Source organism: Chelonoidis abingdonii, chromosome 19, assembly GCF_003597395.2.
Source record: "Chelonoidis abingdonii isolate Lonesome George chromosome 19, CheloAbing_2.0, whole genome shotgun sequence".
NCBI classification, from domain to species: domain Eukaryota; kingdom Metazoa; phylum Chordata; order Testudines; family Testudinidae; genus Chelonoidis; species Chelonoidis abingdonii.
In genome coordinates, this window is record NC_133787.1 from 13,384,308 (window position 1) to 13,410,596 (window position 26,289).

The window sequence follows — 26,289 nt, forward strand, 5'->3', positions numbered from 1 at the left end:
AGGTAGAATGCCGTCAGGTGGGTAGCATTGTGGATGCAGAAATCCCACAGCGCAAGGGCTTCCCTGCACAGAGGAGAGGAGCGTGCACCCTCTTGTTTGTTGATATAAAAGACTTCCGACGTGTTGTCCGAGAGGACTGAAACACATCTGCTGGCCAGGTGGGACCGGAAGGTCAAACAAGCCAGGCGAACCGCTCTCAGCTCCCTGACATTGATATGCAACTCGAGGTCCTCCAGTGACCACAAGCCCCGCGTCCTGAGGTGTCCCAGATGCGCTTCCCAACCCCAATCCGAGGCCTCCGTTACCAGGAAGAGGGAGGGTTGAGGGGCAGCGAAGGGGACACCCATGCACACTTTCTGTGGGTCGAGCCACCACCTCAGCGAGCATAGCACCAAGTGGGGAATGGACATCACTGAGTCCAGGGGGTCCCTGGCCGGGCGATATACTGTCGCTAACCAGGACTGTAGCAGGTGAAGCCGGAGCCTGGCATGGTTTACCACATAGATGCATGCCGCCATGTGACCCAACAGCTGGAGGCAAACTCGTGCCGTGGTAATCGGGGCGCAGTGCAGTCGAGGATGAGTTCGGAAATCGCATGGAACCTGGATTCCGGCAGGTATGCTCTGGTGTGGGTGGAGTCCAGAACTGCTCCTATGAACTCTATTTGTTGCATTGGAGACAGGGTGGACTTGGCTTCGTTTAAGAGAAGACAGAGATTGAGAAAGGTCCGCCTGATGAACGACACCTGGGTCTCCACCTGCTCCTTGGAGCAGCCCTTTATGAACCAGTCGTCCAGGTAGGGGAATACCTGGATGCCCGCCTGCGCAGGAAGGCCGCCACGACTGCCATGCACTTCCTGAAGACCCTTGGAGCAGCTGACAGGCCAAACAGGAGCACCGTGAACTGGAGATGGGCATCAGCCACGACAAACCTGAGGTACTGACGGTGTCGGGGAATTATAGCAATGTGAAACAAGCGTCCTTTAAGTCAAGGGCGGCATACCAATCTCCTGGATCCAGGGAGGGAATAATTGAGGACAAGGAGACCACGCAGAACTTAAGCTTTCGTACAAACTTGTTCAGCTGCCGCAAGCCCAGGATGGGTCTCAGGCCCCCTTTCGCCTTTGGTAGTAGGAAATACCGGGAGTAGAAGCCTTTGCCCCTGAGCTCCCAAGGGACTTCCTCCACCGCCCCTCTCTCCATGAGGGACTTCACTTCTTGACTTAGAAGATGTTTGTGAGATGAGTCCCTGAAGAGGGACGGGGAGGGAGGTTGGTGGCAGGGGAGGGAGGAGAACTGGGTAGAATATCCCCTCTCTACCGTGCTGAGCACCCAGCAGTCTGACGTGATTCAGGACCAGGCACAGTAGAAGGGGGACAGACATGACCCAAAGGTAGGGGCAGAAGGATCCAGAGTCTCGATAAGTAGGTCGCCCTCGACCGTACCATCAAACAGGGGCTCTAGGCCCCGATGATGGTCTCGACTGACCAGATGCCTGGCCGGAGGGGTGGCGTTGGTGACGTCTCCTGCCATTTCTGCCCCGCCTGCGCCCCAGCTCCTGATGAGTCTGAGGCTAGCAGGGGCGTGGGGCAGTCTGCGGCCTAAACTGCCTGTGCTGGGTCACAGGGGTATACAAACCCAGCAAGCGAAGCATGGCCTGCGAGTCCTTTAGGCGATGCAGACGGTTGTCCATCTTTTCTGAAAACAACATCTGCCCCTCGAAGGGGAGGTCTTGAATGGTCTGCTGGACCTCATAGGGCAGGCCCGAGACCTGGAGCCAGGCTCCCAGCCGCATGGCCAGGCCCGTGGCCAGGGTGCGCGAGGCTGAGTCCGTCGCATCTAGGGCAGCCTGGAGAGAGACCTGGGAGTTCAGCTTCCCCTCCTCTACCAGGGCCGAAAACTCTGACCTCAAGTCCTGGGGAAGGAGCTCCGTAAACTTCGACATGGCTGAACACATGTTATGACCATATCAGATTACAATTGCCTGTTGGTTGGCAATGTGGAATTGTAGGCCTGCCATGGAGTACACTTTTCTGCCCAAGAGGTCGAGTGTTTTAGCATCCCTGCTCTTTGGTGTTGACCCCTGAAACCCTTAATGCTCCCATTGGTTGGCCGCATCCACCATCAGGGAGTCCGGAAGGGTGGTTGAACAAGTGTTTGTGCCTTTTAGAGGGGATGAAATACTGCCGCTCCGTTCTCTTGGCAGTAGGAGCCAGTGAGGCTGGTGTTTGCCATAAGATGCGGGACGTATCCGCTATGGTCTTTATCAGCAGGAGAGCCACCCTGGATGGCTCTGAGGCAGCCAGGATGTCTACTACAGGGTCCGTATCCACCTCGATTTCCTCAGCTTGGATTGCGAGGCTCTGAGCTGCTCGCTGGAGCAGTTGTTGGAGGATTTGAGCGTCCTCCGGGGCCAGTGCCGCAGCCATGTCCAAGACCGCTTCGTTCGGGGAGGAAGACGAGGAAATTACATGGATCGGCTCTTCCTCTGGTGCGTGCAGTCCTTCAGGGTCCTGCGGCACACTGTACTGCGGTTGCGGGGCCGGTTCCGATTCTAAATGCAGCAATGCGACTGGTACTGGGGTTGCCAGTGAGCGGCTTGGCGTATCGGGCAGTGCCTGCTGAGCCTGAACTGTAGCTGCTGCTGGTGCCACTGCCAGGCTAGGGGGTGCTGAACTTGGATATGGCACACCCTTGCCCGGCGACGGTGCCGGTGGAAGAGGCAGCTGCGCCGGGGCCACTGATGCCGAGGAGACCGAGGCCGACCTTGATCGACGACCAAACGCCTGGCCTACCAGAGGGTCCAAAATGGCAACTGCGAGGGCGGATGCCATTGCTGCTGCCACTGTGGGTAACGCTGGAGGTTCGTCCCCGAAACCGATCTCCTGCTCTGTGACCGGCTGAAGCGATAGGAGTCTGCCTCTGAGTCTGAATTCTCTGAGTACGAGGACCTGGCGGGAGCAGCACCAAGTGCCGTTGGAAAGCGGTGCTGAGGAGGCAGGGAGCCTCTTATCTGGTCCGGTGCTGCCTTAGTGGCGTGGTGCGGGGAGGGAGGCGACAGCATGGCTGGCTTGCTCCTCGATTGTAGTGGGGAATGGGCCGCGGCAGGCAACTCCCTACAGTGCGGGGAGGCCAGTGCCGGGAGTCCCATCAAGTCTGAGGCCGCCTCGAATGCCTCCAGTGTCGAAGGGAGGCTCAAGTGTCCGCTGAGCTCCGGGGATCTAGGCCGGTCTAGATTCCACTGCCCTCTCTGCGGTACGGGAGTCAATGGAGCAGCCGAGGGCTGTAGCCCAGCCTGTTCGCTTGCACCTGTGGATGTCGTCAGCCTTGGGTCCTGGTGGGGTGACTGTTCCCTCACCAGCTTTCTCTTCTTAGCGGGAACCGGCGACGGTGAGCGGTACTGCACTGAGGCCAACTTCCTATGACCCAACTCCGTCCGGTGCCGGGTTTTAGACCACTTGGGCTGGGCCCCAAGTCCTGATGCTGGTGCTGGGGTGCTCCGCACCAAGGAAGACGTGCTAGGCACCGCCTTGGCCGGTTCTGAGTCTGAGGGTGGCCGTAGGGCAGCCTCCATTAGGAGGACTCGAAGTCTTTGAGCTCTGTTTTCGAGAGTTCTCGAGTGGAAGCCTCTGCAGATAGAGCACTGATCCTTTTGGTGGCTCTCTCCGAGGCACCTCAAACAAGCACTTGGGTCACTCTTGGGCATGAATTTCCCACAGTCCTTGCAGAGTTTAAACCCGAGAGACCCGGGTATGCCCCAGCGGTCGACGAAAACTTGGGGAAAGGACCTCCCAACTACCAAGAACTATATACAATGACCTAAGTAAACTAACTATAACGTAACTATAGAGACGGACTATACACAAGGATAGGACACTGCTAACTTGCTATGTGCAAGAGAAGTTCCAGCTAGCCATCACCGGCGGTAAGAAGAAACTGAGGGGGTGGAGGGTCGGTGGGCCCCTTTATAGGGCGCCGTAGTGGCGCCACTCCAGGGGGCGCCAGGGCCGACCCTACGGACGCTGCTAGGGGAAAATCTTCCGGCTGGCGTACACGTGGCGCGCGCAAACCTACTTTGAATGGACATGAACAACCACTCGAAGAACCACCAGATTTACATTAGAAAAGCCCCGAAGCTGCCGATTAACCAAAGAAGTCAATTTAAAATAACAAGTGTGATGATTAGTTTAGGTGTTGGTTGAAAATGTTTCATAAATCCAACACTGCTCTCCTTAAAGGCCAAAAGGTTTTAATATTAAGGTGTTAACTTGATAGTTTAATCTGCTGAATATTCAATCCAAATGAGCAACATGATTGTGAGAAAGACAAAAAGGACCATTAAAAAGCATGTACACAAATGAAAATATTCATACACAAAAAATACTTACTCTACCACTGATGGTATCTATATCTATTTCTGCTTTTTTGGCCCATTTCTGCCAGAAGTTGGGATCATCTAATGAAATATCAGTCCTATTTCCGGATGCAACAAAACTAGCCTGCAGTAAACATCATCATATTTCATTAATGGCACAAAACTGTAATACAGAATGATTATGTTAAACATACACCAAATTATTCTTTTTAAATACTACGCCTCTCATGTTCGATGTGTGCATCAAAAATGCTTCAAAGTCACACAAATTTATAGAAAATTAAGGCAGCAGCTAACTAAGAGAGGAGCTTCTAAAAAAACATTGTAGCTTCCATCAATTTGGTACTGACTAAAAGCACTAAGCGAGTAAATCCTCATTGCCAGGGGCTAGCTGGTGGACAAGATATAAACTGCTGAGAACAATATTTCAGGATTATTATTGATTTGTGCTCTAAAATGTTGCTAAAACATGTACATGCCGACTGAGCTTACAGAGTTAGAAGGGTTTGTCTATTGAGAAGAGATACTCCCAGTTCCTTAAAGGGATCAGAACATTTAATTAAATACATAATACTGGCAGAACAGCAGCAGCAAAAATATTCCCATGCATAGAAAAGAGATGGCCAGCATCCCCTAAAAGACATTACAAAAAAAGAAACTATTTAAAATAACCAACTGCAGTATATCCTTGACCAAAAACATGCCATAAGATCAGAGGAAAGAACACAAGAGCTGGACCGTGCATTTTGAAAAGAAATCTCACAAAGACAATTTGAATCCAGACCTGTCCTACAATCATGCGTCTAATTAAGATTTATGTCTGGTAAAAATTATACAGATCTCCATGCGACTGCCAAAGAGATCTTGAGGCAACAACACAGAGAATAGGCTACTCTAACTAACACATCATAACTGTAATGTGCCTTCACATGATGCACCGTTAAAGCCTTCCACCCCCTACATTCCCTTTTCCAGCAGTTTCTGATCTACTCTCCTCAACCACCACCACCCCTAAGCCATAAAACACTGCTACCTTTCTTCAGCAAGCCTGGAAAACTTAAAGGTGCAGTCATTTGAAATGTTTCAGATGAGAGGCAGACTAGTGTTTAAAAAAAAAAAGTTGGAAGGAGTGTCTAAAAATCTTATTTATTCTACATATCACGTAACTTAGGATACACAAGACAAACAGCAAGGTCTCACTGCTATGCACATTATAGCAAAGGAAAAATTACAGCCAGGATACAAAGAATTCTGAACATGTAGACAGAATCCAACTTTTAAGACCCTGATTTTACATTTAGCTCCATTTCGGCACAGGGTTTCACCTGAATTGAGCCCACTGAAGGATCAGGACCTAAACCTTTATATTTGTATGTAAAGTGAATGAGTCAGTAGTGTCTGTAACTTGACAATTTTGTAAAAAGACTACATGGCTATGACTCCGCAATCATCCCTCAAAAGATCACCTGAATCTTCAGGAGAAACCTGGAGTGGAGTTTTCGTAAGTGTATTTCCCTCATAACATTTAAAGCAGGAAAGACAGAGTAGTAAACATTTTAACATAAGGAACTACTCAGCACTGGTAGGGAGGAAGGACTAGATGACCCTAGGAAGTCTTTGCTGCTTTTCATTCCTATGACTAATTTAGTATAACGGAGAGAAGAACTCTCTGAAAAGGCCACATCACCAAATTGATTTCATCTTACATGGGTCTTGTCTACACTTCCAGGGTAAGTAAACCGAAGTTACACCACTTCAGCTACATTCATGAATAATGTAGCAGGAGTCAACGTAACTTAGGTCAACTTAATGCAGTATCTACACCACGCTGCATCAATTGGAGATGCTCTCCTGTTGACTTACCTTAAGCTTCTCGTTTGGGAGGAGTACCAGAGTCGACCGGAGAGCGCTCTGCGGTCAATTTAGGGGGTCTTCACTAGCCCCGCTAAATCGATCGCAGCAGTATCGATCGCAGCAGTGTCTATCTCCAGTAAGTGTAGACATGGCCATTCAGGCTTCCTTTAAGTGGAATACTTTAAGAGAATGTTCTGATTTCCAGCCCCATGTCATTTATATTAGGGACCTGGGGGCAGTTTAATGCCAAAGACAGACATGCAAATAACACTAGCATGGAAAGAAAAGGTGAATTAAGTATAAAAATACTTTTTGGTTGTTCTCATAAAGATATGATAGCATTAAGCTTCCTGATTCTTCTTTCCTAAGACTAGTTTTCACAAGAGAAACCTAATTCCAAAATCAATAAGATTAAATGGATCCTCAATCAATGTAACTACATGCATAGTCTGAGAGACATAGACAGCTAAGTTCTTCTGCCCCCCTCACCCTTTTTCGTTCTTTTTATTTCTGCCACTTCTGTCTGCTATAGTGAGTGTTAGATGTCAGTAGCCTAACTAGTTTAAGAAAGTTTATAACTCCCCATAATTCACACTGTTCGTATTCATTCTTGCAATAAAAAAAATACTTTAAAATTATTTTCAAGGCAATCATTTTAAACAAAGAGGTTTAAATTAATACAATTAGAAGTAGCCATAAAATAGCGCAAGCATGGCCCTTGCCAATAACCAGCATAGAGTATATTCTATTTTCTGTCTTGGATGTAAAAGCCGTCTCTAGCACCAGTAAGAAATTAGTATGGAAATATTTTCCCCAATTCTATCCTTGTCCCACACCCTCATTTTCTTTTCTGACATTTTATAGCTCTTCATTTCCTCTCCTATACAACCATCCTTGCTTTGCTTTTCAAACACCTAACAAGAAAATAATATGAATAACGATTTGCTCCTGTATTTCCAGTATAAACCTGACAGTTATCTTTTAATCCCATTCAATATTTATTTGCTCATATGTGCTTTACACCTGCAATGACTGTCTTAGTTTATGTACTGAGTATATGAATAAAGCAAAGCAAAGCAAAGTTATAGTATTCTCAGTAACTGTACATTCTCTATATCAAAAATATATTAGTACTCATTTAAAAAAAAAAAAAAAAAAAAGCAACACCAGGAGTACACAGCTATTGTTTTGCCAGCACGTGGTCTCATACTTTTGAGCATGCAATTTACTCAACGTATACCATGCCAATCAGAGATTTTTCCATGTGCACATGTCCATATAGGTTTCTCTATAGCAAGATCAGCATGCAAAATCTCTCTTGGGTACATGCACAAAAGGTAAAGTAGACAAGGGTGTGCATGCCAAAGAACAGATGCAACGTGGGCTTCATATTTTAAAAACAAACTGTCCCATGAAATTCTTCACTGACACAAAGTTCTACAAATCTCACTTTCTGAACCAAAGCAACAATAAGAATTTTCTTAAATAAAGGGCAGAGTAGCATGATCAAATGGAAAACAAGTTGCTGCTACTGTACCTTGGCAAATGTTGAACCCCTTCCTTCTGATTCAATTGTGATGGTTTTCGTACGGCGCTGCAAGATTTGGTCTATGTCTTCTTCACAGAATTTAGAGCCCTCATCCTCTTCATCCATAATAGCACCATAGGCACCTCTTCGAAGCAGGTCTTCTATTTCTTTTTTGGAAAGCTGTTGGATCTGTACAAATTATTGAAGGTGTTTTTGTTTTAATTTGTTGTAAAAATTGATAAAAAATTCTCATTAGCATATGTGCAGTATTTTTTCTACCTAGTTCCATAACCAATATATTGATAACTAAGTTAGCTTTCCAGATTTGTAGATTTAGTATCTACCTTTTTATAATAAAAACAATTAAAATTATAAATACAATTATATTAAATATATATAAATATCATTATAACATATTTCATGTACCCTTGCTTCTACATTTGGGCACCTAGTGAGTACTTTGATGAATCAGGGCTTTATTCAATGTAATGACTAATGGGGGACTTTGGAAAAAATAGCTTTGTGCACTAGTTTAATCAATATCTAAAGATGTATATGATCACCAGTATAACTCAATTAACTCTTCCTGTATTAAAGCTACAGCTTATACTCATATGGAAGGATATAAAAATAAAGTGGAGGAAAGTTTTATTAAAAAAAAAAAATCCCATGTAATATGATGTAGGTGGAGTAAAAAATACCAAACTATGATTTATCAAAATTTGATTGTGGAGCTAACGCAGTCCCGCCTTCTTCCATACAAATGGAAGCTGCATAGGAAATGAGATAGGAATCCTGTCTTACTGTTCTGTGGAATCTGTAATGAATGTTGTGAAATCTGAAGCATAATATTTTAATGATTCTAGGTTCGTGGTTTGGTATAATCTCTACAAATAACATAAATAAATAAAGCCTACACCATTTTAAAAAAATATGGTAAGCAAAATGTCACTCTTTCAGATACATCACCAAAGCAATTATGTACCCTGTAATTTAACAAGGAAAGATGGAGGAAGTAGTCTGCTTAAGAGTTCAGAGCAAATTTATGGATAAGCTTTAGAAGACATTTCCAAATGTTCATCTTTGCCTTCATCAGGAAACACCACATAGCTATGCACACAATCAAAAAAAAAAAAAATCTAAGAAAAAAGTTAAAATTAACCTGTTCCCTTGCAATTACAAAAGTAGCTTTAAACATGTTAGTTATTCTGACCAAAAGCAAAAAGTCTACATACACCACCAACACTATTTTCTCTTCCACTCATGCTCTGTAAAACAGCTTTATCCAGACCCAATTTCAGACTTGCTCTGTCAAACATCTCTCTCTCATATGAGTTCCGAGTTATCAATCTGTAGACCTTTACTGCTTTGTTCTGACCAATCCTGTGACAACGGGCTTGGGCCTTTGAAAGAGGGAACAAAAATAAAATTAGATTTCTGCCTAAGAGCAGGATATATTCCTTCTTCTAAGAAACCTGCTCTGCTATAAAGTAATCTTAAAGGGACACAGTCAACTTGAAAACAATCCATGTTTTTAAATGGAAGTTGTACAAATATAGCAGAGGTTTGGAAAGTTAGTAGTAGTATTGGAAAGATAGATTAGTAGGCAGGATGCAGGTGAAGTGGTCTAAGTTGCATATGTTATTTATCTCAAATGAATCCCATGTATATTTTTTTCACAGTACTGATCTCTCCACAGATGCTAGACAAAAAGTCACTTGAGGATTTCTGAGACTTTGATTCCACTTTCTCTTCCTTAAATTCAGTCTATATTCTAGGTGATCTTACAATTGAAACATTTTTGTGCTACTCTAAGCTGAAGGTTTCTACTTTCAATTTTAATCATTTCTAGTTTTAATAAGTGATGAGAAATCTCTCCATCTTTGCATTATTCTTTTATTTAATGGTATTAACAGAGTCTTCTCTTTCTTCCCCTATGCCTTAATGGATAATCTCAGTTTTCTGAACTTGTATATATTTCAAATCTCTCTTCTGTGTACCCCCTACAATTCCTTTTTATATACTAAATAGTCCTCTTGATGCAACTTCAGTCATTCTATATGATACGCAGTAGAGTGTCCACAAATGTATGCCAAATCCCAGCTGTAATCTAAAGAGCATCATGTACTAAGGAGACACTTTGTTCCCATTCTTACATGCGATACTTCTAATTAAAATTCCATGATTGTATCTATTTCTTCACTTCATATACATTATTAACTTTTCTCTATTATTCACACTAGGCAATTTTTCTGCACTGATAATGAATAGCCACTGGCTTTCCATTAAAAGCAGCGAAGAGTCCTGTGGCACCTTTCCACTACAATTTTTGTGTGTGGATAGTTTCTGAAAGTCATTCCCATTCCTTCTCTAACACTATGAATACCACAGAAGTAACTGGACCTTAGCATAGGCCCAAATTCTTCTCTAGCTCTATTATTATAAATCCAGAGCAGTTCCATTAACGTTTATTCAATTAATTAGTGTATGAGAGAGTAAAATCTGTCCCCACTGTGTTCTGTGATATCCTCAAAACCTTCAGAGTTTTATAATCTGACTAATAGTTTACCTGTGTTGCACTTTATATATTGCAAATTTATTATGATTTAAGCAAAGAACTAATTTTATTAAATGAATACAGAAAAAGTTTATTTGGAACATTTTTTGGGAGAAACAGGAAAAGTTAAAGGAAAAAGCCTTACGAAATTTACATTTGTATGTGGATTTCAAGACAATTATAGAAAGGGGGGTGAAAAACATAGCTGTGATTATCGAAGAGACAGCTCAGCCACATACACTTGATCTTCCGTTTGTATACTGTAATCCTATTGTTAAAAAAACTTCTGTTATACTGTTACTGAAATATACAGCATGGTGTTTTTTATGCTCCAGTTATAACCTCAAATGAATTTACCTGGAGATCATTCTGAGGATTCCAGTCAGAATCAAAAATTATACATGTATCAGCTGCAGTCAAATTAATGCCCAATCCACCAGCTCTGGTACACAGAAGAAACACAAACCGATCAGAGTCTGGTTTGCTAAACCGATCAATAGCAGCTTGCCTCAGATTTCCTCTCACTCTCCCATCAATTCTTTCATATAAGTACCTAGAAAATGCAAAAGAAACCCCTTATTTAGAAGAACAGATATTACAAAAGCACAGTTACCTATCTGTTATCTACAATGGAAAAAGTTATCTTTGCTTTCTACTTACCTCTTATAAACAGCACTGATCAGGATATGGCTGGCTGCAACTTTCTTACTTTAACACTGGGGAACTGTGCTATCCGTCCTGACTTGCATGCACCAGGCACTTAATTGGATCCAACAAGGGGATTACAGGGCTCCCACCATATAAACCATAACTCAGCCCACACTTCTGAATCATCTCATACTCCCAGAGATGGTATCAAAAGTGAAATCTCGGGCTGCAAAGCCTTCAGGTCTTTCCTTCTCCCATAGGCCTAAGGTCCACCAATGAAATTTCATGTCTCTTTTACTTGTGGGAGCTGACCATTTGGCCTTTAGCCATACCAGATATTGGTCGCAAGATGCGACAAATTAAACATTCCTACAAATGACTGGTATTGATTTCTAAGTCTTGTGTCTATTTAATTAAACTGTACCTCCATGATGCTGCAAGGAAGGTGAAAAAAACCATCAGGCCTCTGACAATTTGGCCTCAACAGGAAAAACTTCCTTCACACCGAAACGTGATCATCCTAAAAACACAGATCCAACGCTACAATTACAGGGACGGAGGGTAGAGCAGCGAAACGGGACAGGAGGCTCCAAAAGATGCAGGCAGAAGTTTAAATTAATGAGGGGGAGGACAAGGAGTTAGTCAGCTCTCATTTTCCTCTGGCTGGCCAATAGGAGGCAGTGGGGCTCCATCACCAAATTTCCATGCATGTGCTCCCCCCTCCCTCTGGAGCTGTCTACCACTTTCAAGTGTTTAACAGGGCTCATAAAATGAGTGAAAATTATAACATACTTTGATTTCGGATTGTAATATGCTAAATTGTCTCATCACATATGGGATTACTGGGTAATCAGTATAAAGCAATGTTTAGATAACTGTCATTTGACAAACCAGTATTTGGATTGTGAACAAGTATTCCTTCTAAAAATAAATTAGTCTTTCTTTACATTTTAGCCTAGTTTATATTTGATTAGCTTACTTTTTTTTTTTTTTGCAAAGTGTTGAACATTAGCCTAACTGTAATAGGATCAATTTCTATTACACTAATAATTTTGTTCCATCAATCTCTCAAGACCAAGCAAACTGGAACAAGAATAAAAATTACCCCCCCCCCCAAAGTCTTTAAAGAGGCACCAGTGAAATTATGTTTTCCTTAAACCTAAACCTAGTTAAATTATTGCTCCTTTCTTAGCTTTTATAATTACAAAGACTCTTGTACTATTCATGTAGTATCAAAATATATGTACTTTGCTCCCACACCTTAAACAATAGAAACATTTCTCTGCACGTGGTAAGTGAAGTAAGCTGCAAAATTTGTATTTAATTGTCAACAGAAAGCTTCACAAGCATTTTTCCCCCTTGCTGATCTGATATAAAATGGCACAGCAGATAATCCACAGGCATTTTGTCAGTCAGCCATGCTCCCCATGTCATCCATTTTGTCATGTATTAATTCTGACAATTCTAACCAAAGAGCAAAGCCAAAAAAGTTCATACCTCTATGGCATTCAAAAGAAGAGTCAACCTGTTCAGATGTTGCTTACAGAACAACAAACATCTTTTTATACACATTTTTAAACAACATCACAAAGTCATGCGAATTGAAATCAAGATACTGACACAAGATACTGAATTCCCAGTTGTGAGTGATTGCTAATTTGTACGGCAAGCATGGAAAAAACCAACATACAACTATGGTCCTAAATAAAACTGGCATCATAAAGGTTATTAAATATATGAAATGCAAAGTCTATATAAGAATGGTACCAACTTTGCTTATTTTTATTTCAGTAGGTTGCAATCATTTATCAAAAAAATATCCCTGTTGAGAACAGCAGAAAGTTTATGAAATATGTAGTATTCTACCTTTTATGTATAAGGTAATCCTCAAGGATGTCAAGACAGCGCACCATTTGAGAGAAGATAAGCACCTTATGACCTCCTGCTTTCATTTTTGGAAGAAGTTTATCAATGAGGACCAATTTACCAGCAGACTGGATCATTGCTTGTAGATGAAAGTCAGGAGCAGTTGGGATATATGTTTCCCTAAACTCCCCAAGGATTTTCTCTTCAGCACCTGTCAAATAATAAAAATGTATGACTATCTCAAAAGAAATGGATGTGGTTGTTTTTTTACCCACACAACAAGTTAATGATCACACAGCTTGGTTACCAGCTTGGAACCCACCCTCCAAACTCCTTCCCACATCCCAACCTCCTGCCCCAAACCTGAGCCTTCTCCCGCACCCAAACTCCCTCCCAGAGCCTATACCCTGCACCCCCTTCTACATCCCAACCCCCTGCTCCAGGCTCAGCCTGGAGCCCCCTCCCACACTGCAAACCCCTCGGCCCCACCCCTCCCAGCCAAGAGCCTGCACCCCTCCCACAACTCACCCCCCTTCTCCAGCCCAGTGAAAGTCGGGGGGGGGAGTGAGCAACGGAGGGAGGGGGGATGGAGTGAGTGGGCGGGTGGCCTTGGGGAGGAAGTGGGACAGGGACATGGCCTTGAGGAAGCAGCAGGGCAGGGGTGTTTGAGTTTGTACAATTAGACAGCTGGCAACCCTCGTAAGGCTGCCATGAAAACCCTGTTGTAGGGGGAACGCTGGGGGCTTTAAGGGCATATCTGAGGTCAGGAGATGTGTGCTGCAGAAATTCTAGGAGAGGAGACACCCATACATAGCCAGGGATGGGCTGTCTAAGCTGAGGGGAAGAGTCACATTGGCCTTCAGAACAGTCCAAAATCAAGACAACACAAAGACGGCTTAAAGAGACAGAGCACATAATCACACCTGTCAATTTATTTTTTTGAGTGGCCCTCAACTCTTCAGGCCAAATTCACATTTTATATTCCTCCTCTGATGGCTACAGATTTCAAATAAGTTACACTTGGGCTGAATGGAGTCATTCATTTTAAAGTTAATTATGACAAAAAAAGAAAAAACATTTGGGCACACTGTTTCAGACAATGGAATTTAAGGAACAGCAGTTGGTCTCCTCCCATAGGAAATCTGAAGGTTTCAGAAACATTGTATTAAGACAAAACTAGCTTTTCACACTATAGGTTTACAGCTACAACATTCATAACCAATACAATTGTAATTTCTGATTAAAATAAAGACACTGGTAGCTAACAATTTTGTTTTTTAAAAATCCGAAGACAATGGGAAAGAAGAAATTACTCACCTTGTGGAGTAACTGAGGTTCTTTGAGATGTGTCCTCCTATGGGTGCTCCACTTCAGGTGCACACGCACCTCTCAAACCCTTGATTGGAAATTTTCAGTTAGCCGTGTCCGTTCAGACCATGCATGGGCCCTGTGCCTCCTCTTGGCAGATACCGAGGCTATACAGTGTGTGGGAAAACCACCCTCAATTCTCTGTCCACCCAAACTACCCATAAGAAACAGTCCAAAGCCAATGGCAAAGGAGGGCTGGTAGTGGAGCACCCATAGGTGGACACATCTTAAAGAAACACAATTAGTACACAAACCGAGTAACAACTTCTTCTTCGAATAGCGTTCTGATGAGTGCTCCGCCTCAGGTGACTTGGGGCAATATTCTCAGATGGAGGAGGCAGCTTCAGAATAGTTCAGAACTGAAGACAGTACTGCAGAATCAAGTGCCAAATCAAATCTGGTGGAATGGATCAAGGCATAATGTTTTGAAAATGTATGTACTGAAACCCATGTAGCGGTTCCATATATTTCAGATACTAGTACATTCTTTTATAATGCTGTAGATCGTGCTTGAGATCTGGCTGAATATGCTAACACCCTTGGGGAGGGAATGAGCACTCACAACATCATAAAAAGCAATAATACATCCAGACATACATCCTAATAGTCTCTGAGCAGAGATCAAGGACCTGTTGATCTATCTGCAAAAGGAAATGAAGAGCCTGTGTGACTTCCTAAAAATTTCTTCATCCTATCTAAGCAGAAGGCCAACACCCTTCTAACAGCCAGGGCATGTAAACAAAATACATGTAGAGAACTATGTGGCTTTGGGAAAAACACTGGAAAATGAATGGATTGATTACAGTGGAACTCTGATAGAGCCTTAGGTAAGAATTTAGGGTACGGACGTAAAGACACCTTGTCCTTAAATAACACTATAAAGGGGGCGTTCTGCCATCAAGGCTCTAGTCTCCCTGATCCAACAGCCTACATGATAGCTACTAAAAAGGCCAACTTCATAGATAAATGCAACAGAGAACAGGTTGCCAGTGGTTCAAATGGAGGTCTTATAAGGTCACTGAATACAAGGTTGAGATCCCAAGTTAAAGCAGGGTTTCTAGTCTGTGGACAGAGATTACCCAAACCCTTAATAAACCTACACAATACTGGATGAGCAAATACAGAGAATCCTTCTACCAGAGAATGAAAGGCTGATACTGTGGCCAAATGGACCTTGATCAGACTAATTTATAACCCTGCTTTCTTTAGATCCTACAGATAATCCAGAATGACTCAAAGTGGCACTGAATCAGGTAGGAGGCAACAACGACAACACCAATGGAAGAATCTCTTCCATTTCTGCAGGTAAGTAGTGCAGGTTGATCTGTTTCTATTATTCAGTAACACGTTGTACTTCTGTAGAGCAGGAGGATTCTAACCCCATGAACCATTGCAGAGCCACACCTTGAGGAAGAGAATTGCTAGGCTGAGATGAAACACACGACCCACATCCTATAGCAGGAGAGGAGGAATGGACGGAAGTTCAAATAATAGTTGGATATACAGGTGAAACAGGTGCCAAATTTGTCTCAGCCAGGTCACCACTATAAGGATAACTCTGTCTGTGTCCTGTCTGATCATCTTCATCACCCTTAGTATCAGCAGCTTCGGAGGAAATGCATAGAACAGACTCTTCTTCCAAGAAGTGGTGGCCCAGATCCCCTCTTGAGCAGAAAAGAGAACACTTCCTGTTCCTCTAGGTCGTGAAGAGATACACTTCTGGTAATCCCCATCTTATGAATATGAGGAGGAGAAACAGGGTGTCTAGTCCCCATTTATAATTCGTGAGAAGTGTCTGCTGAGGACATCAGCTGTGTTGTTCTGAATACCTGGGAGGTAGATCTGAAATTTGGATCTGATGAGCTATGTAACAATTCCATAGCTTCATGGGTTTGGCACGCTGAAGGAGGATCTTGCTCCCCAAGCTTGTTGATATAGAACATGCAGGATATGTTGTCTCCTGTGATCCTAATTGATTTGCCCTGATGAGGGGTAGGAAACGAAGGAAAGCATTCATGACAGCCCTGAGCTCCAACAAATTGAGGTGAGTTCCCTATTCCAACAGTGATGCATCAGACACTCAAGGGGCTGGGCGATGGAAAGGGAAGCCTGCAAATACATTGAGTTGATCCTTCCACCAGTCTAAGGAGTTTCTCCCACAGAGAAACCATCATCTGTCTATCCATTGGGTCTCTCACTGGAATATTGGTCATTCTGAGCCAACCCTGGAAGCAGCAGGCCTGCATGATTGGTCCAAAGGTACAAGCTGCCATGTGTCCCAGGAACTGAATTCCTATTGTAGTTCAACGGTCCCCTGAATTGCTCATTCCAGACCTGATAAGGTTACGAATCTGACTAAGGAAGGTAGTCTCTGGCTGTCAATAAATCCAAATATGCCCCTATAAACTGTATCTTCTGTACAGGGGTTAATATGGTCTTTTTTTTTTACATTAAGCTGCAGACCCAACTCCTGGTACAGAGCAAGGGCCATCTGGATGGAAGATAGCACTGCTTCGTAGGAATGGTTGTGAAGGCACAGGAAGACAAGGACCGCTTCTTGTTGGAGGAAAGCGGCCACTACTGCCAGGACTTTTGAGAACACCAATGACACCAAGGAAAGGGCAGCACTCAGTATTCAAAATGATCTTGGCCTACAGTGAAACGTTGATATTTCCTGTGCAATGAGTGAATCTTTATATGAAAATAGGCATCTTGTAGGTCGAGGGCCAAAACCAATCCCCTTTCTCTAGTGAAAGAATTATAGCTGCTAGAGTTACCATCCTGAACTTCTCAGACTTTACAAACTTCTTTAGAAGTCTTAGATCTAAGATTGATCTTCACCGGCAAGGCAGTCTCCAAAGTGGGAGAGGTGGGCTAATGGGCACACTGGAGGTGCAGGAGGATTCAAACTGTGGATAGGTGGTCACAGAGGGTAGTTGGGCATCCCTCTTTCTCTGAAATCTATGTCTCTTTCTGGGTGGTTCGGTGAATTTATAGAATCTGGAAAACTGAGTAGGATGCGATCTTTGGGTAGTCTGCGACCTATCAAGCTCTTTATTATTTGTACATGTATATTTGTCCAGGGATTGTAAAGTAACCCTACAGTCCTTTAGATTCTGCAATGACTCATGTTTTCTAAGAACAGTTTATGACCATTGAAGGGAAAGTCCTCCAGGGTTTTCTGTACTTCTCTCAGAAACCTCAAAATATGGAACCATGATACCCTGCGCATAACCACTGCCATGGAGACAGACACCGGCAGCAGTATCCACAGCACTTAAGCATACTTGAAGAGCAGTTCTGGCCACCAATCGGCCCTCTGAGATGATGGACTGGAATTGCTCCCTATGTTCTTGAGGCAGATGTTCAATAAAAGCTGTTAATCTGTTATAATTTGTAAAATTATATTTGGCCATGACCGCTTCTAATACATGATCCTGAATTGCAAGGTTACTGATGAACAGGATTTTCACACAAAGAGATCCAGCCTTTTCTAGTTCTTGTCACATGGGGTAGACTTAGGGAAGTGCTGCCTGCCCAGCTCATTTACTGCAACCCCACCATTAGGGAATTAGGTGGAGAGCAGGAGAACAAAAGATCCAAATACTTAAGGAGAACATACCACCTCTTGTCCACCTGCTAACATGTGGATGTCAGGAGTCTGTCACACCATCTTAGCCAGATCTAGCAGCCCTCATTGATAGGTAACACCACCTTGGAGGATGTTGCTCACTGTAAGATATCAAACAGTTTGTGCTATGAATTCTTGAGCTCGTCAAGAGGAATTTGAAGAGTGTCAGCTATGTCTTTGTGAGGTCCTGAAATTGCCAAAAATCATCAGCCATGGATTGTGGTAGAGGCATAATTACCTCACCCAGAGATGAGGATGAAATAGGTTCTTGAAGGTTCTTAACTGCTCTAGCTTCCTGCTCCTCAAACATCTGTTCCTGTGGAGGAGCAGGTTGAGGAGGAGAGGGCTGTACAACTCTGGCCTTCCTATGAGACACTGGTGATCTGGCAAATTGTTGTTGATAGACCACCCAGTGCCCCAGTAGGGCCACAGGGGTGGGTCATACAGAAATGGGAATGGAATACAAGGTTGGTTCCCCACCTTGATAATGAAGCCAATCTTCCAAATAACTTTCAGAGTGTAGTTTCCTGAAGGGATATGTTGCAGAACCCTGAACAGAAACAGAGGAGACCAACTGAAAGCCTCCCTCATCCTCCTCCATCTCATCCAAAAGAGGGGCACCTGCAGAAAAAAAGCAGAGAGCCCTGAAATACCGAGGGTGATAGTCTAGAGGTCAGGGTTTGGTACAAAGAGACATTCAGTACCAATGAGGAGTGGGGACTCTGGTTCATCCATTATCAAGAGGTCCTTAGTATATCTGAACTCCTGTGGTACCAAATAGAGGACAGGTACTGAAGCAGTAGCCAAGGCCACAACTGCCAAATCCAAGGGTACTGATGATGGTGGGCATACTGAAGTTGATGCTGATGGTATCTGATATTGTTGCTTGCTTGGTGCCAGAGGTGCCTCATACAGTGGTACCAACATCTGGGCTGAACTCAACAGTGCCAGTCTAGAGTGTTAATGCTTGCTCTCTTTGTTGAGAGAAGGTACCAAGCCCTGTCGAAGCCATCTCTCTTCTCCTTGCTCCTAGACTTTACGACCCGACTGATACCGGAAGAGACCTTTGAATCACTGGTATTGAGTGAAGAGATTGAGACTTCAGAGACAGTAGATCTTGCTGGAGGTCTGGATTTTTTCAGAGCTGATTCCTTAAGGAGAGAGTTTGCGCTCCTCTTTTACGAAGCCTGCTAAGTCTTCCCTCTTTTAGTGGAAGACTGCAAGAGGTAGAAGGGGCACTGGTTGTGTCTGGAGACAAATATACCGGGGAGAGAGAGAGTGTGTGTGTGTGTGTTTCCTGACCTGACTCAGAAACTAGCCAAAAGGAGCATTTCATCATCAGCCATCTAAGTTTCATCTCCCTATTCTTCCTTGCCCTGGACTTGACGGCCACGCAGAAGTTGCACTTCTGTAAGACATGGGACTTCCCCAAGCAAGGGACACAAAGTGGCCATTGTTCAGAGATACAGCTTCTTGACAGGAGAGGTAATCTTTAAAAGATGGTAGGCCAGGTATGCCCTATTAGGAAAAGAATAAGCCTCCTCAAGGGGAAAGAGCAAAGTAAAACAATCCTCTCACTACTTATCTAATTAAATATAATTATATTAACAACTAAAAATTAACTATAAAAACTTATTTTAACCACTACAGAAATATTAGAAAAACCAAGGCACGCTCAAGATGGACATGCTAGAGCTCCATCTCAGGCCGAGGCGATTGAGAAGGAACTGAGGATAGTTCACCTGCTCACCCCTGAATAGCCTTGGCATCTGGCATGAAGAGGCCCCCCACCCCCATAGCTTTTGTATCCAGCATGAGGAGGTATCCGCCCCAAGGAGGCATGGAGTCGAAAGGACACTGCTAATTGAAAATCTCTGATTAAGGGTTCGAGAGGTATATGAGCGCATCTGAAGAGAAGCATCCATAGAGACACTACTTGAAGACAAGGGATCAATTCTGGGTCCAGTTCTATTCAATATTTTCATCAACAATGATTTAGATAATGGCATAGAGAGTACACTTATAAAGTCTGCGGACAATACTAAGCTCGATGGGGTTGCAAGTACCTTGGGAGATAGGATTAAAATTCAAAATAATCTGGACAAACTGAAGAAATGGGCTGAAGTAAACATGATGAAATTCAATAAGGACAAATGCAAAGTCCTCCACTTAGGAAGAAACAAATCAATTGCACACATACAAAATGGGAAATGATTGCCTAGAAAGGAGTACTGCGGAAGGGTCACAGTGGATCACAAGGTAAATGAGAGTCAACAGCGTAACACTGTTGCAAAAAAAGCAAACATCATTCTGGGAGTGTTGTAAAAATGATACCAGAAGTAATTCTTCCGCTCTCCTTCCCGCTGATTAGGCCTCAACTGCAATATTGTATCCAGTTAGAGGCATCACATTTCAGGAATGACGTGGACAAATTGAAGAAAGTCCAGAGAAGAGCAACAAAAATGATTAAAGAGCTATAAAACATGACTTATGAGGGAAGACTGAAAAAAAGTTTGGAAAAGGGAAGAGTGAATCATTTTCAAATACATAAAAGGTTGTCATAAGGAGTAAGAAAAATTGTTCTCCTTAACGTCCGAGGATAGGGCAAGAAGCAATCAGCTTCGCTTAAATTGCAGCGGCAATGACCAGTTTTAGGCTGGGACATTAGGAGAAACTTCTTCTTGTTAGGGGTCCCTTCCAGTCCTAATATTCTAAATGAAATTTCTTGGGGGGGGGAGGGTAATTATATTTTTTTCAAAGTATGTTGTAACAAACTAAAAAGAACCCAAACTATGTTATTCTGATACTTGAAACTGGATTTGAGGATTGTAAAAACATTTTGAATACCTTTCCTTCACTTACTGTAGAACTGACTTTGAGTGTACAGAGTGTATTTTCTTACGAGTACAGAAAATAATAAACTGAAGAGATTTATGAATAGGAATACAAACCACATGACCATTAAGAACAGGAGTACTTGTGGCACCTTAGAGACTAACAAATTTATTCGAGCATAAGCTTTCGTGGGCTACAGCCCATTTCATTGGATGCATGTAGTGGAAAATACAGTAGGAAGAGAGAGAAATAACAAACACAGAGAACATGAAACAATGGGTGTTACCATACACACTCTAACAAGAGTGATCAGTTAAGGTGAGTTATTACTAGCAGGAAATAAAAAAAATGTGGTAATCAAAATGGTCCATTTGCAGCAGTTGACAAGAAGTGTGTGTGGGGGGGGGATAAACACGGGGAAATAGTTTTACTTTGTATAATGACCCATCCACTCCCAGTTTTATTTAAGCCTAACTTAATGGTGTCCATTTTGCAAAGTAATTCCAATTCAGCAGTCTCTCGTTGGAGTTTGTTTTTGAAGTTTTTTGTTGTAATATTGTGACTTTTAGGTCTGTAATCGAGTGACATGGGAGACTGAAGTGTTCTCTGACTGGTTTTTAAATGTTATAATTTTTGATGTCTGATTTGTGTCCATTTATTGTTTTATGTAGAGATTGGCCGGTTTGGCCAATGTATATGGCAGAGGGAAATTGCTGGTACATTAAGGTACATTACATATTCGGTTGCAAGAACCACTCAGAGTTTAGAAGTAAAATTTCTATTCTCTCTCAGTATGGCTAAATTTTAAAGAGATGTAACATTTGCAATCAAAATTCCATTTTGGAAAATATTCTCAGAATATTATGTGCATACTATTTAAATCTAGAAGTTCAAACCACATGTAAGTCTGCAGCTACAGCACAACTTTAAGTAATGTTTTACTTTTAATTTTATCAGGGTACATTTCAAAGCAAGACCAAACATTACAGTTTTTATCAAAATGTGATAAGATTTGAAGAAAAAAAATACTTAAGAAACCATTCAACCAAATGTGACAGGAATAGCAATTTCCTGCAATATCCTGAACAAACCCTACTGAATTAAGTTAAACCTTATTGAATTGAGTTTAAGCATTTTAGGAGCTCACTCTATTAGAAGTACAAATGGTTGTGTGTTATTGCAGGATCATATGTAACTAGTCTAGGAGACATGACTAATGCAAACCTTGGGAAGTGCAATGTGCATCAAAGGATTCTTTTCAACAATGGGCTAAGACAAGAATGAACTGTCAGTTTAAGTAGGTTTCCCAGAAAATCTCTAGGAGGAGGGGGAAGCAAATGTACCTACTCTGCTTATGCAAGAACTCTGCCTTTGAAACTTCACCTACAGGAAGAAAAAAACTTTCGTTTGCTCACCCTCTGTTACATGAGGACAGATCAGAGACCCAAAAACTATGTAAAGAAGTAACTCTCAGATTAACAAGTGATCTGTTCTGAGAAAAAGAAGTTATGAACTTGTAACCCCAGAAAAACCCCTTAGTGGGGTCTGAAGGACTGTTCACTGGCCAGAGTCCTTGTTGGAGTTGCGGAGATCTCTGGTAAGCTTATTAGCACGTATTTTTATTGTTTGAAATATATTTTCTCTACAATGCTTTTACCTTAAGAATAAATATACCTGCTTAGAAAGAGCGGTGTGGTAACTGAACTGTGGCAACCACACTGTTTACTTGCTCTGTGGAAAAAAGAAAAGTAGGCCTGCTTAGGCAGTCTGATTTTGCTGGGGAATTCCCAGGCTAGGCAGGAAGCTGTGCAGACTGGAAACGTCATGGTCAGGAGGGAGAGAGACACATGTCTCTGCTAAGAGAGGCAATACTGGGAAGCCAGAAAATTAAGAGAGGGTGCCCTTTCTAGACTACAGAGGGGAAGTACAGGTGCAGTTGCCCTGAACTGTGACACCAAGGATGGAAGTATATCAACTGAAAAAATCAGTCTTTTAATTTATAATGTTTTACCTTTGATAAGATAAGGGTGGTTGCAGCACTTTCTGAGTTCCATCATAGTGTTAACTAGATTGGGTACATTAGCTTGGCCAGCTCCTTTTGACAAGAATGCAAAGTTCTTCTCCAAAATTGCCCGATAATATTTCTTTTGGATATTAGTTAGTTCTACTTCAATTATAGTTTCTTCCTTGGGAGCTAACTTTTTCTCTACATCTTCCTTCAACCGTCTCAGCATCATTGGTTTCAGGATAGCTTGTAACTTTTGCACCTGAATAATATATATATACACACACATAAAAAACTGGAATTTAAGCAAAGGTAAAAAAAGAAGCTTAATTTAACATTTTACAATCTACAATACCTATTTGCCAGATTTACGTGAAATATTTGCCTGAAAGGGACATAGTCTCACTTTCAGAGACAAGTTACCAAAGTAATTTTTCTGATTACAAAAAGGAAGCTTTTAGCATTTGTCAGCAGACTACTTGGCCTCAAAAAGGAAGAACTTGGATTTCCATTAATCTCACTCCTTTATTCATCATAGGCACATAATTTGTTATTTAACAGGAATAAATGAATTATTTAACATCAAATAAATACCAAAACTTTACAAGTTATATTTCATTTAGAAACGTTTGTTCTCTACATCAAATTTATGATGCCGAGCACATTTTCTTGGCTTGCTTAAAAATTTGAGAGAGTTAGCCCCCCTTTACCGTCTTGTGTCATGAAGTGAAATTACATACCTATCTGAAGAGTTGATTTGTGTGACGGTTGATAGTAAGTTAGTCATGTAAATTACTTTGGCACTGACTGAAAGGGCAGTGAAGGCAGAAAAGATTTAAATATAATCCATTTACAAACCATGGTATTAAAGAGAAAAACAAAACAAAACACATCCGCAAATTATTCACCCAAATTGCTTTTTTGCAAGTAGAAAGTTAAGAAGTCGTTCATATATAGTACCTGCTCCTCCGTTTTAAGGTCCCCAAATTCCTGCATGAATGAAGATTCAGCAGGAAAACGCAAAGGTTCAAGAAAATGAAGGAGGCTAAACAGTTCTTCTACTGTGTTCTGCAGTGGTGTGCCTGTCAACAGCACTTTGTGCTCCTATATAAAGACACAGATCTCACATGAAATTCTTATGTGCACAGTTAGCAAAAAGGTTTTTTTTTAATTTCTGAGCACTAACATCTAACTGATTTCAGTATACAAGCACTACAGATCTGATGGTTTATAAACAAATGAAAGAGCATCAGTAAGCAAACTATTTGAGAGCTAGAATTTCTCTAAACTTTTTATTAATATTATGTGCCCAATGGTCCATGGCTAACATATTATTTTAATAAACTTCAAACTACATTATTAATCTGTGATCAAAAAAACTCGTTACAGCCAAGTAATAAAGAAATGGTTATACACTTTATTTCCCTCTTTCTAATATTCACACACACTTCTCTCTCAATAATTACTGAAGTTTATAGTAGAAATTTGAATATCAAATTAGACAATTGATAAATTTAGTCTAGTACTGTGCTTCTGACAGCAGGCAATATCTAATGCTTCAGTGTAAAGTAAAATATTATAAACTCAAAAAACCCCATAATGCATCTAGTCATTTGTGCATTATAATACATGAGTGGCAATAAATTCCTTTTAGAACCTTGCAGTAGACAGGACAATGGCCTCAGGCATAAGGTTTGATAACCCTTAAATCTTAAGCAAGTAAGCTGCAAACATATAAGCAATCATCATTCAGTTCCTTTTAAAGTTATCAATATTTGTGAATACAAAGAAGTTGAAAAACAGTATATCAATGAGAAATATGACTGCAGTTAAAACTCTCATTCAAAATAAAGTAGGCTATCAGAAACAGCTTTAGTAACAATGGATTCTGCTTACAGTTTACGCAAGTTGCATTTCAATCTCACAAAAATATACTGAAAAGGATTCTGAAAATTGTATACCTTAAGCTGTGAAAACTATCAGTAGTGGAATAATAGAACTTTCATCGACTGCCCTCATATAAAAAACACTCTTTAAGTCTAACAATTAAACAGTCTTGTAACTTATTGTCAGTATTCTCCCTAACAGGAAAGAAATCTCATTAAACCAAGTAAATGAAATGCAGCCACTTACAAGATTCATGAGTTTGAGTCCCTCCAGGAGTTTGCAATTTTTATTCTTCAGCCTGTGTGCTTCATCAATAATAACACACCGCCATTCAATTGCATTGAGTTCTGGACAGCCACCAAGAATCATTTCAAAAGTGGTGATAATAGCTTGGAACCGGTAAGTACCTCGAATGATACGTCCCTAGAGATTTATTAACAAACATAACAGTTTCTCACATTATCTTGAATCTTCTCATTTTTCATTCTCAAGCTGCCAGTTATGCTATGGAAATATTATCCAGTAGTGCTTTAAATCTTGAGATATAAATCCTCTTCATCTTACCAGAGACTCACTACTATTGTGCAATTCTGTAATTAATACTAAATGAATAATTGTCCGTTTTCAATAATGCTGTGTTGTTTCATGAACAATACATTTCTAACCAATTTGCATTGCTTTCCAATCATTAAGTGTCCTATCAAATAGAAGCGTTTAGATAATAGCACACTGTTATCTGAAGAAAAGTCAAAAGGTTATCTTAACCGTCCACAAAATGGAATCTAGCCAATCAATCATAATATTGGATGGGATACCATTATGCACTAGTAAATTGTGAAAATTGCACATCAGCCACTCAGATTCAACGTATTCATAAAAAATCAACATTAAAAAACCCTATAATTTTAGCAATATATGTCAGTTCCACAGAAAGGCAGAATACAATAGCTCAAACAGTACAATGAGCAACTATCACTATCACACCCTATTACAACAAATCTCAGTCACACACTTTGTACCATTCAATACAACAAAAAACATTTTAAATAGACTTGTCTAAAAGAAAGTTAAAACAACATGGTTTTCCTGTTTTGGATCAATGTTTTGGTTTTGAAAACAAATGTTTCCTTTATACTTTTATAGTCTGCAAAACCTTTATCTTTATACAGAAGCAAAAAGGGTACAGTAACTCCTTGCTTAACATTATAGTTATGTTTCTGAAAAATGCTACTTTAAGCAAAACGATGTTAGGTGAATCCAATATCCCCATAAGAATTAATGTAAATGGTGGAGGGGAGGGGTAGGTTCCAGGGACTTTTTTTCACCAGACAAAAGACGTTTTTAATATTTTATTTTTTATATATATATAAAATATATTTTATATTAAAATATATATAGCGACTGGATAGCGTAGTGGTTAAGAGCGCTGCCCTTTGATACGGGAGACCACCCTTTGATACAAGAGACCGAGGTTCAAATCCCGGTTGGTACCCAACTTTCCAGTAGGGGTCCTTGGGCAAAAGACCCCCTAACGCTTCACCTGCCTACCTCAAATATGAGAGTGACACGAACTAGGAGAGTCATGCCGGCTCGGACGTCGCCCGGATTAACAAGGTCCGCGCCAGATGTTGAGGAACCAGGACAATCTGACGATAAGTGGGCTACTGGAACAAACCATTCATGGACGAGACAAGAGAACCTGGAATTGATGGAATGCTACTACAACAGTAGACCTA

The 26,289-nt window shown here is 41.7% G+C and overlaps 1 protein-coding gene across 14 annotated transcripts in view; it reads right to left on the reverse strand.

Annotated features, from left to right (window-relative positions):
* Window positions 1-26,289, reverse strand: part of CHD9 (chromodomain helicase DNA binding protein 9) — a 217,122-nt gene that overhangs the window by 62,514 nt on the left and 128,319 nt on the right. For 13 of the 14 annotated variants that reach the window (XM_032805366.2, XM_032805364.2, XM_032805365.2 and 10 more), the window contains 8 exons: window positions 24,800-24,976; window positions 23,627-23,770; window positions 22,673-22,928; window positions 12,828-13,038; window positions 10,671-10,866; window positions 8,992-9,159; window positions 7,766-7,945; window positions 4,388-4,498 (listed from right to left, as the gene is read on the reverse strand). In XM_032805366.2, the coding sequence (XP_032661257.1) occupies window positions 4,388-4,498; window positions 7,766-7,945; window positions 8,992-9,159; window positions 10,671-10,866; window positions 12,828-13,038; window positions 22,673-22,928; window positions 23,627-23,770; window positions 24,800-24,976 (1,443 nt within the window). The remainder of the gene's footprint in view (window positions 1-4,387; window positions 4,499-7,765; window positions 7,946-8,991; window positions 9,160-10,670; window positions 10,867-12,827; window positions 13,039-22,672; window positions 22,929-23,626; window positions 23,771-24,799; window positions 24,977-26,289) is intronic. The other variant, XM_032805367.2, reaches the window with a different exon arrangement.